General features: G+C 33.0%; 1 protein-coding gene across 2 annotated transcripts; it reads right to left on the bottom strand.

The window, feature by feature from the left end:
• Positions 1-215: 215 nt before the first annotated feature.
• On the bottom strand, positions 216-12,429 carry LOC111712335 (putative inorganic phosphate cotransporter). 2 transcript variants are annotated; one of them, XM_023486913.1, is made up of 7 exons: positions 12,285-12,429; positions 11,178-11,240; positions 10,602-10,668; positions 5,154-5,218; positions 4,395-4,446; positions 1,802-1,873; positions 216-386 (listed from the first exon to the last, which is right to left on the bottom strand). In XM_023486913.1, the coding sequence occupies exons 2-7, from the start codon at positions 11,185-11,187 to the stop codon at positions 326-328; spliced, it is 327 nt and encodes a 108-aa protein (XP_023342681.1). In that variant the 5' UTR covers positions 11,188-11,240; positions 12,285-12,429; the 3' UTR covers positions 216-325. The 2 variants fall into 2 exon arrangements, with proteins under 2 accessions (XP_023342681.1, XP_023342680.1); XM_023486912.1 differs by lacking the exon at positions 12,285-12,429 and adding an exon at positions 12,121-12,278.
• Positions 12,430-12,452: the final 23 nt, after the last annotated feature.

Here is a 12,452-nt window from a genome sequence, read left to right on the forward strand (position 1 = left end):
TAGTACAATTTTATATTTTAATAGATCTTTAGGTTATTATCTATATATACTTTGTTTGTCTGTCTGTGTGTCCGATTGGGCCTAAATTTTGTTTTTTGACCTCACATGACCCCAGGGAAGATTTATTGATGTTCAGAATTACAAAAAGTTGTCTCAAAAAATGTTTGACTTAAAACAAATTTTGAAATTTAAAATTTAAATTTTAAATCCGCAAAAAAAATGTGTTTCTTGCTTTATTGAACAGAAAATACTGAAAGATTGAGCAACTATCAAAAGTTGAAAAAGAATGTAGACGCGAAGCGCCCTGAAAGTACATTACAATTGATTAATAAACTGCACAGAATTTTTTCTTGTAAACTTTCTTGTCATACTCCTGAACCTCACCACTGAAACATATATAGATGTGGTATATGTAGGGTTGTTAATATAGATGTGGTATATGTAGGTTGTTAATATAGATGTGGTATATGTAGGGTTGTTAATATAGATGTGGTATATGTAGGTTGTTAATATAGATGTGGTATATGTAGGTTGTTAATATAGATGTGGTATATGTAGGTTGTTAATATAGATGTGGTATATGTAGGGTTGTTAATATAGATGTGGTATATGTAGGGTTGTTAATTGTTTCTAAAATCGATCGAAAAAAACTGTAGTTTTTCATTTTGTTTTAATTTTTTTGAAAACGATCTTTCTTTTTAGAAAAAAACTATCGTTTCGTTTTTGGAACAAAAATTATCGTTTTTTATAACAATCCACTCGTTTTGAACCTTCAAAAAACAGAAAACGATTATTTTTAAAAGCAATTGTTTAAAAAAAATTTGCTATGAATCTGAGATTTATGACAATAAAAGAAATTTTTCTTCCTAAAGTTAAGGTTATCAATGTTGTCTTAAATGTTTTTTTTTTCGAAAAAATAGCCTGAATTTTTTTTCTGACCTCGGATTTTACGACATAAAACGTATTTTTTCCGGTCGTTAACGAAGGGCGGTTTTTTCAAAAACGATCGTTTTTAAAAAAGACAATATTTTAAAAACAAACGTTTCGTTTTCGTTTTTATTTCAAAAAAGTGGAAACGATCCATCCCTAACATGTGTTTTATCATGATTTTACAGAAATAAGTTATATAATTTACAAAGAATTTTAGTAAAAGATTGGGACATTTTAACTTATCAATCCTTTTACAAAAACAATTACTTGGAACTTTTCCTTCTTTCTAAGACGCCCTGTGAGTTTTGAATTCAATCCAGTGTGGGGGGGGGCGGGGAGGGGTTGATCCATTGTCATAATAATCAATTGATTGGGTAAACCGTGGGTCGTTTTCCAAAACATCGTTTTTTTTCGGAAACGAAACGATCGTTCTAGAAAACGATCGAAAAACGAAACGAAAAACGATCACTTTACAATCGTTTTCAAAAACAAGAAACAATCCTAATTGTATAATGTATAAAGATATACCCGCCCATGAATGAGAATAAAATGGATTGTTACAGCAGCATAATAATTGTAGGGTTTCCATCGCAAGTGGATTTTACAAACGCGAAATTGCGAGCCCTGTAAACTCCACGCAATTCCGCACAATTCCGCACAACTGCGCGCAATTCTGCAAAATTGCGCAAAATTCGAGAACAGTTGCGCGCAATCCTGCGCAACGGAATGCAGATTGGAAACCATAGTAATAAGTGCGGAAATATATAAATTGTTTATAGATACCTTCCAATAATAAGAAAAAGGATTGCTACAATAGTATAGATAACTGCAGGAATTATATATATATTATATATATATTGTTTATAGATACCTTCCAATAATAACAAAAAGGATTGCTACAGTAGTATAGATAACTGCAGGGATTACAAACACAATTCTCCATCTATAAATATAAACTTTTACTATTAAAGAAAATTTTCAACTTAATTAAATCAAGATTTTTTATCATCTTTGGTAAACATAAATTTATTTAAATTATCATTGTTAACACTTTCTTAGAATTTACACTTTGCAAACTCAAGGATTGAATTTGAAAGAAATTACTTTCATTGGTTTGCGACCTTATAATACCACGTGATACCATTAAACTTGTAGGTTGTATAATAAAGGATTTCAAAACATTTTTTAATATCTTTTTATTCTGCAGTTAAAAAGGAACATGCCCGACTCACAACGGTACCCATTAAACCTTCATCTGATCAATAATGTTTCTAGGTTTATAAGTGTTCAATTCTGATATTATCTACAGTGATAACCAGAATATTCTGGAAAAGGAAGACGACTTTAAGACTCTAGTTATGACTTTAAATAGTCAAATAAACATGAGACACAGCAACTGTACAGTTTAAACAGACCCATTTAACTTAATAAGTGATTCAATCAGTTACACATCAATTTATTATCTTTTAACACCTTCAAATACACTCAAGTATTTCTTTCTATTTTGTCGTCTTCCTATTCCACAGTTTTCTGGTTATCACTGTATATGTTTTAATGCAGTATGACATGCGCAAATCTCATTTTTACGGAGAAATCACAATTGAAAAAAATTAGTTTTCAAAATTAAAACATTGATTGTCATCGTTTATTTTGAACGAACAAAAATTTTGAGAGCTCTCACATTTTTTGTGAAAATAGGTGTTTTTCAGAAAAAAAGAACGATGGATGAACGAAATGGATAATTCAGAGAAATGAAAAAATCGTTTTTTAAAACAAACGAAAAAACGCTAGATTTTAATTCATTTGAACGAAACGATTTTGTTAGTTTTTTTACTGAACGAACAAATTTTGAGAACAAATTTGAAAAACAATCGTTTTTTACTGAATGAAAGTTTTTTTCGAACACACTTTTTTAAAACAATAATTTTTTTATTATCATTTCTTTTCTGAACAAACGATTTTAATGAACGATTGTTCAATAAGAAAACAAACGAAATAGATGGAAAATTAACGATAATTTTGAGATCAAACGAAATCTTTTTGATCGATTGAAAAAAAACGAAATGGGCAGGCCGTTCTTGAACAATGAACAAACGAAATGAAAAAGCCGATCGCGCGCATCTCTAAACATTGATATCGAATTAACACTTGATCTCCTTGATCAGACAAAGCTTTAAAAGGGTACCGTTGTGAATCGAACATTGCCAAATTTGAACGGAAGACCACTTGAAATTACACTGACAGTCCATTTAAAGTGATTCGAGGTCTATAGGAAATTCTCATAGAAATCCGTATCCTTTGAAATTGATTTCTTTTCATTTAGAAAAAAAGTTTGGACGTTTAGAATGTACTTTGTTTTACGACACTCCTTTCTCGTTTATAGTGTACTTTGTTATACGACACTCCTTTCTTGTCACTTTTTTGTACACTACTCTATTGATCACAACATTTGTCATTAGATATGTTGTAAAATATAATCTTGGTCTTTTCCTAAGTAATCAAAAATATTTAATCATATTTTCTTATTTGATAAAAAACTCGTAAGTGTACTGTAAAGTACGTACTTTACAGTACACTTACAGTACACTTACAGTACACTTATTTGATGAAAAACTCGTAAGTGTACTGTAAAGGAGGTACTTTACAGTACATTTACAGTACACTTACAGTACACTTATTTGATGAAAAACTCGTAAATGTACTGTAAATAACGTACTTTATTCTTTTTTATTATAATTTTTTTCTCTGATAATAAGCACACTGCACAACCCAGCTAACAATACCTGGATATAAGCTCTGCACAACCCAGCTAACAATACCTGGATATAAGCTCTGCACAACCCAGCTAACAATACCTGGATATAAGCTCTGCACAACCCAGCTTACAATACCTGGATATAAGCTCTGCACAACCCAGTTAACAATACCTGGATATAAGCTCTGCACAACCCAGCTTACAATACCTGGATATAAGCTCTGCACATCCCAGCTAGCAATACCTGGCTATAAGCTCTGCACAACCAAGCTTACAATACCTGGATATAAGCTCTGCACAACCCAGCTAACAATACCTGGAAATAAGCTCTGCACAACCCAGCTAACAATACCTGGCTATAAGCTCTGCACAACCCAGCTAGCAATACCTGGCTATAAGCTCTGCACAACCAAGCTTACAATACCTGGATATAAGCTCTGCACAACCCAGCTAACAATACCTGGATAAAGCTCTGCACAACCCAGCTTACAATACCTGGATATAAGCTCTGCACAACCCAGCTAACAATACCTGGATAAAGCTCTGCACAACCCAGCTTACAATACCTGGATATAAGCTCTGCACAACCCAGCTAACAATACCTGGATAAAGCTCTGCACAACCAAGCTTACAATACCTGGATATAAGCTCTGCACAACCCAGTTATCAATACCTGGATATAAACTCTGCACAACCCAGCTAACAATACCTGGAAATAAGCTCTGCACAATCAGCAGGAGATTTCACAATTGCACTTTTAACTACACAGTGTACAATACTTGAAATATCTTCATTTATAAAGTTGTAATTTCTGTTTGTCTGTTCGTTTGTATGTCCGATCGTAACTCATGAACCCATAGACTGATTTAACTTCAATTTTGACTCAAATTTTGATTGGGGAACTCGGAAGAACCACAGGATTTTTCTTAGCTTTGTTTTGAGATTGTCAGTTGAGTGGGTCCACGAATAAATCTGCGAAAATGTCTTGTTATTGTTTGAAGATTTTAGAGGATAAAATGCTGCAAACAATTAAAACCACAGGGCTTGATTAACTTTGTTTAATGGCGGAGATCAAACATTTTTTTTTTTACAGATAAGGAAGAATGATTTTCTGTTTCATCTCTATTTTATAATATTTTCACATTTTCGTTAAATAGACATAGGAGAGAAATTTTCCTTTTTTAGCTTGCTTATTTTTAACTATTTTGTATTTAAACTTTGATCCAAAGGAAATTAAGATTCTGCCACAAACTTCGGCTTTCTAATCCCAATATTATTGCAATTTTAAATTGTTGCCTACTTTTTTTGTGGAAAAAAAGATTGACGGTGAAGTATAAAATTTAGCATTTTGATACTTTCGATCAGGTAAAATAATTGGAAATCAAAAATGAATCTTAAGTTTCACAGATCCCATGATAAGTGGGTCACCCTGTATTTCTGATGAATCATATATAAGTTTGTATTGTTCCTAAAGGAACGAATATTCCAGCAATACTTCCAAAACCATTTGTGAGTCCCATGATAGTTCCAGCTCTAAACAAAGAATGTATATTAGCTGTAAAACTAAAGAAATATTTCCGTTCCAGAGTTAATTTGATTTGCACTGTAAACCAATATTGACACGGTCTTATGCAAAAATGATCAGTATAGTTGGCCAATTACTCCTTTGAAACTTAAGCTAGAAAGAAGTGCATTTTTATAATGCATAACATGCATACGGGCTACACAAAAGTATTAGTATAATAGTATGACTAACTTTCAGAGTTAATCATCAGTGTTTGGTGTCTGAACTATACGCCCCTGGAAATCACAATCACCACTTTTCAAGGAAGGGGCCTCCCGAGCGGTTTATTCACAAACTAGATATATACAGAGTACAGACTTCTCATAGGCTAAGCAAGCCTATAGTTGTCCTGGCACGAAATGCTACTTTTCCACAAAAGGTTTTGACTGTCATCTAACGGCAACTTGTTGCATTTAATACCCATTCAGGGGTTAAGTTTTATAATTTTTAAAGAAATACTCTAACTTTTTACATAAAACATATACTTTATGAATTTACTATTTTTTTGAAGGTTTTATAATTTGTAACCAAAGGATCTAGAATACGGACATCTGTTTATAGGTTGGTACACAATGGAACCTGCTGTGGGAAATATCGCATATTCTAGCCTTTAAAGATCTCTCTCTCTATCTCCCTTATTGTTATGTTTTAGATATGAAAGGAACCAACCAGAGGGGGATATCAATATTCTAGAAGTCTTCAAGTCTCACACCAATAAAAAAACAAGTAATTGAACATTTATATTAAAGAGGAACAAAATAAAGGAAATAATGATAAGTTTCTCCTTTGGCTAGATACCTCCTTTGGCTAGATACCTCCTTTGGCAAGATACCTCCTTTGGCTAGATACCTCATTTGACTAGATACTGTAAAAGTGTTACCTATTCTTGTGATAAGCAACCTTTTATAAAATTGCTGATATGAATCGCAATTTGACTATTTTTAATGTTTAAGATAAATAAACGAAGTACGACAATAAATCATATAGTTTTTGATGAGTTTTTGAATAAAAGATTTTACAAAGAAGATTCCAGTAGCTTTGGCTCGCCCAAAAGCAAATAATGCAGGATTCAAAGGTTAAACAAAAACAGTTTTGAGGCCTATATTCTGTTCTAATAGTTTAATCAATAAGCCCTGCATTAAAGGCTGCCACGCATTTTATGGCGGACAAAGTATTTCTGAATAAGTTTTAATGTTTCTTTGTTATGAACTAAAATTCTATATTTCTCTTTTTGTTCTCAAGTATATACCATTCAAATGTTTAATCCGTAAGGTTTGAACCTTTAAATGGGTAACTTTAATCCTACTCAGAGACTGTTCCTCTCCGTTTTAAGAGTATTCCAATCCTTCTTAACTACTTATATATATATATTTAACACAGAGGTTTTCGTTTAGCTATGTATTTCAGTCCAAGGGAAAAATGTTGACAATATTAATCATATAAATGATTAGTTAAAACGAAAATATAATTACGAATATAGAACTTAATATATAACAATATTTGAATAAAAGTATAAACAATCTGATTTTACAAAATATATATATATCTATCTTTACTTAATACTATTGGATTTCAACCTCTATGAATCAGTTTAGGGCGAATAGATAAACGCGAATTACGGATATTGACAAAACAAATAGTTACAAATAAAATGATTTATTACCTAGATTTTCCAATTTGTTTCTTCAAAGATACACGTCAAAATCACTGGGTCATTTTACGATAAATACAGATCTGAGAGCAAAGATCTAGGATTCAAATCCAACTAACTAACCCGAGTCAGAGTCTGTCCTGGCTTTTTATAGTAAACCATGATAGATTGTTCTAGAACATTCTCGAAGCTGTTGCGCTTGTTTTTTGGTGCTGCTTGATAATTTATTCTAGAACTTTCTTGAGAAAAAAGTTCTCTGACACGTATTCTTTGCGTGCATCTTTTCTTCTAGCTGGTTCTAGAAGTTTTAGATGTTTCTACGATCTTTTACCCAGGGTTGTTTAACCTTGAATCTCGATAATTGATGATGGGTATACAGGCTAGATAGTTCCCAGATTCAAGGCCAATTATATCTTTATCATCAATAATTAATTATAAAGAGAAACATAGTTAGAATTAAAACTTGAGGTTTTACAATACCTCCTTTGGCTAGATACCTTCTTTGACTAGATACCTCCTTTGGCTAGATATCTCCTTTGGCTGGATACCTCCTTTGGCTAGACACCTCCTTTGGCTAGATACCCCCTCTTGCTAGATACCTCCTTTGGATAGATACCTCCTTTGGCTATAAACCTCCTCTTGCTAGATACCTCCTTTGGCTAGACACATTCTTTAACATGGCATCCTCTCCAGCAACATATCCCATCCAGTAACATATCTCCTCCGATAACATATCCCCTCCAGTAACATATCTCTCCAGCTCCATATCTCCTCTGGCAGCATATCTCCTCCGGCAACATATCTCCTCTGTACAACATATCTCCTCCAGCAACATATTTTGTTTTTCCCACAGCTCCGACCCAACCAAGTAGATTTCGACTGAATGCTTCTTAGATTGTCCATCCTACTGTAGCGCCAGCGATAATTTATGATCTTTTAACGGAGATCTCAGGGTTAAAAATAGCCAAACCCTGATTGTATATATCTATAAATAGAATAATGCCAGCCTGGAACCCGAGTTCATCTACCTGACGCTAGTTAGGCCTAGGGTGTTAGCAGTGAAGGTATGATAGACATTGACCCAGGGAGTTTGGTAAAGCTTGGGATTTCCAAGCTCAACCTGGCAGGTTAACTTGTACCCGGAGAACCGATAGTTGGTGATCAACCATCTCAGCTAGAGGTTCCTATGACAGAAATCAAGATCTGTAGCTCAATCCTCTTTGCTTCGATATTATTTTATCATTAGTATCGCTATCAGTTTGTATTCTTACACTAGTATTTGTACTGTATATCGTTTAATATCAGGTGAGTTCTTCATTATTTAATATGTTTTTGGAGTAAAATATATCTCCCGATTTTGATTTATTCATATACAAGACTACCACTATGAAAGTAAAAATTGATAAATCAAATTACCTTAAAATGTGAATTAAAATTAAAAAAATGAAAATAAAGTTTTGAAGAAGAAGAAACATACCTTTTATTTTTTCTATTGACCATATATGAAAGCATTACAGTGGAGGAAATAGGGGGGGAATCCTTATTTACGCCCCTGGAAAGCAATTAAAGATAAGTACAACCACTGATGACATTTAAGCAATCTTTTTCAGTATCCAATTTTCCTAACATTTCTTTTTCCATTGGAAGAATGATTATAATAATTATTTTCCCATCAGAACATGCAACAGAAATAGATGTCCAGGAGCTGGGAACTTTAGAATGCTGGATATCAAGATTAATTCTTGATCTTTTTCTTAACCTCAAGACTAACCTAATCTTACAGAAAAATCAACAACACGTTTATAAATTAGAGAGTCCCCCCGTTTTAGTATGTTAATCTTACATCAGTTTGGGAACTCTAATACTTTCTCACCTTGGAAACCGGGCATTAGGGGGTTTTGAGCGGCAGAACCCGACCATTACGTCTAATGCTCGAGTCGAGTTCTATGAGGCAGAACCCGACCATTACGTCTAATCCTCGAGTTCTACGAGGCAGAAAGTGAGCATTAAGCCTAATGCTCACTTTCTATCAGGTAGAATAAAGAGGATTCTTACTTCCTTAATTCCAATAATCTGGTACCACTAATGGAATATTCAAAGTAAAAGACAACATATTTGCAATTACAGTTTTGAATAAGGGGGATAAATCAGTGGTTTATACGAAAATGTTAGAATTTCTATTAGGCAGAAGCCAGAAAACAAGCATTAAGCCTTATGATTGCTTTCAATAAGGCAGAAAACGAGCATTTAGCCTCATGCTCGGTTTCTATAAAGCAGAAACCGCCCATTACCCTCTAATGCTCGGTTTCAACAATTGGCGGAAACCGCCCATGACCCCAAAATGCTCGGTTTTCAGGGCGAGATAGTGTTTCAGAACCCCAACTGTAAACGGCGCGCAAACTTTCAAATTTATCAGCTTCTGATATGCGACTCTGATTGGTTGAATTTGATACACTTTTTAGTATACAAATACAATATTAGTTAAGTCTTGAGATTAAGAAAAAGAGAGGATCAAGCATTAACCTAGTTGTACAACATTCTAAAGTTCCCAGCTCAGCATACTCTTGTATAATTGTGGATATCGAGGTCGATGCATGATCTCAATCTTTTGTTAATCTAAAGATAAAGGAATTGAGTGTTTATCACTAACTCAAATACTATCATCCCTCCCTATATATTTGATATCTACGCTATGATGGTGTAAACCTTTGTGCTAAAAACTAGATTAATTTAGTTCTTATTAGATATTCCTGAAGGAATAACTGAAATTAATAAACTAAGCATTGATCCTCAAATTAAAAGCGTCCACAGTGAATATCGAGATCAATCAATGGGGATAATGACCAAGACAAACGTTCCCAGCTGTAACTTATAAATTACTAATTCATTTGTATCTTTTGTGGTCCAATGTACTAGGTTCAAATTTCTCGAAAGGTCAAAAGGATAAAAGCACTAAATCATTTTATGTTAATTGCCATGGATATCTCGAGTTCAAGAGCGTTTTGTTTCTAGATTAGCGCCATCTCATTCAAAAGTTTCAAACTTAGTATTAACATTAATACATCTACATAGAACTCGCGATAAAATCTTAAAATACCAAATTAACTCTGATTTTTATCATGTTATATATTTTCCTTTTTTGTGATCTGACCCCGGCCGAAGTTTTGACATTTGAAATAAAGCTCGAAATTTTCAATGGACAAGTGAACTGTCAACTATATAATCAAATTCCTTTAACTCAATTGTTGATCTAAAGCCATCATAGCAAGACAAAAATGAATTTAAATAACCTGAACTTTTTAGTTAGAACTGATTTACGATGTGAGGTACTCCTCAAAGGCATTTTTCTAAAGGTGACTTTCCATGGACAATTTCCCAAGTGGAAACTTTCCAAATGTTCAACTTCCCAAAGGTTAGGTTAGGCCTTCCGAGGCACTTCAGGGTGCAATGGGGACCGAGTGCTGCGGCTAGGATGGGCCAGGGGGCTGAGCGCTGCGGCTGGAACAGACAAGGGACCGGGCGCTACAGCTAGGACGTCTGGTTTGTCGATGACTTCATCATTTTTAAAGACATTCCAAAGGAAGTAACTTACTTCGTCATGGAACACACAATTTAGTATTGAAATACTCTAAGAATGGATTAAAAAGTAAACAAAAAGTTTCTATCTCTATGGCGTAAAATTTTTTAAAATTATTGGTCACCTGTTTGGAGCTATAGTTAGTCCATTGAGAGAGTGCCCAGCGTACAGTGCGCCATTAAACCCGTATGCTGATCATTATAAATATTTAAATTTTAAGTATTATAAATCTAAATTAAGATTTTTTACACAAACTCTGATTTTCTATTCCTATATCTTTGCAACTCAACGTAGTAAATATTGTAAATACATTTAGATAAAATAATCTATGTTTGAAATATCAAGTGTTCACATTGTGATTCGCAGAAATGCATCACTTGCCACTAATTGAACCTTTTTAACGATATCTACAAAGTGCATATATATACATTACAATGTCAGTGAAAAAACAGGTTTCATGCTTTACCAAAAAAAGTACAACAACAACAAATTTAGAAAAAAATTTGGTAGCATAAAAAAGATAGATTACACAAATGTTAAGTATACATAAAACGAATAAAAAAATCATATTTTATTTCTTTATTTTTTTAATATTATTATTTGTTAATATCTTAAGAACGTATCTTATTAAATAGCTAAAGATATTGCTTAAAAGTATAAATATATAGAAATGAAATGTAATTATCAAATAGATATATACCTATCGTCATAACAGCCACACAGATATAGGGTTCTTCAGTAATAAATGAAAGTCCCACTAAACCTAAATTAACATATAAAAATAATTTATAAAATATTTCTGAGATCATGATTTATCTTTTTATTATGATAAAATTGATAATTTTAATGGATTTTTTATTTATTCATTTTATATGCAGGAGGGAAGGAAGGCCAGCCACAACAACTTCTCGTCCGAGCCATATTCTAATCATTTTTTCGTCCTAACCACCTCGAAATCCTTGTTCTTCGATTATTATGTGTTGAAAAGTTTCTAATTCTGGTAGATAAAACTATTTTTAACAAATCTGGCAACGCTAGGGCATAAAAAATAGAAAGACTAAATAATTGCAATGATTAAATCATGTTTGAAACTTTAGAGACATGAGAATGATGTCAAACTTTATTTAGCTAAAACCTAAAACTCTTCTGTCTCCGTAATGCATACCTCTGCCTATAATTTTTTCCATGGAACCACACCGGAAAAAAATCCATGGTTTTCACTATAATTAACAAAAAAAGAATAAAGTTCTATAATTAACCTCGAAATTATTTGCAGCATTCTACACCAGGAATATCTGAAAATGCGCGTAATAAAGGTGTACATTTTTAAGGACATAGAACTCGAAAACTTCAATTCAATTGAAAATATTTTTTCAATTTACTAAATTTCAATATTTTATTTATGGCCTAACCTGGCCCGATTCTTAAAAATAGTTTTGTCTGGGATGACTAGACACTTTTAAAAAATAACAGTGGAAGGACGAGGATTTAGAGGTGGCTCGGACGAGAAAATGAGGAGAATGTGGCTCGGAATAGAAATTGTTGTGGCTGGCCTTCCTTCCCTCTGTGAAGTGTTAGAAAATATGGGATTTTTTCATTATCTATGAAATAATTTTCTTTAAAAAGCCGTTTTAACTTTTAACCTTCCACATTAGGCCTAATATTCGCAAATGTGCTCGGTCCCATTTCCAAATATATTAATTGCTTTCTCACTCTACCAAACATTGTTTTATTGCACAAAAAAGTGTCACTGCCCATAAATCGGGATTTGTTGTTGAAACATTTTACTCTAAAATGTCGTTTTAACCTTCAAAATGTACTCGAAATGTAGTCAGTCCTCTCTATAGTCAGTCCTCTTTTCCTAAGATTTAAAAAAAAAAATTTCGTCATTTTTTTCAAAAATCCCCCATTGTATCATTACAAATGCAAAATTTATTCTATTCTGCCGTATGAAACGTGGAAATGAAATTATAAA

Source organism: Eurytemora carolleeae, unplaced genomic scaffold (genome assembly GCF_000591075.1).
Source record: "Eurytemora carolleeae unplaced genomic scaffold, Eaff_2.0 scaffold1259, whole genome shotgun sequence".
Classification (NCBI taxonomy): domain Eukaryota; kingdom Metazoa; phylum Arthropoda; class Copepoda; order Calanoida; family Temoridae; genus Eurytemora; species Eurytemora carolleeae.

Excerpts from the sequence above, each read along its gene's own strand:
- LOC111712335 (XM_023486912.1), bottom strand. The coding sequence starts at position 12,235 with ATGGGCAGTGACACTTTTTTGTGCAATAAAACAATGTTTGGTAGAGTG. Across the intron at positions 4,447-5,153 it reads TGGAATATTCGTTCCTTTAG|TTAAAAGTGCAATTGTGAAA; the intron begins GAACAATACAAA and ends TACACTGTGTAG. Across the intron at positions 1,874-4,394 it reads TGTGCAGAGCTTATTTCCAG|ATGGAGAATTGTGTTTGTAA; the intron begins GTATTGTTAGCT and ends TTATATTTATAG.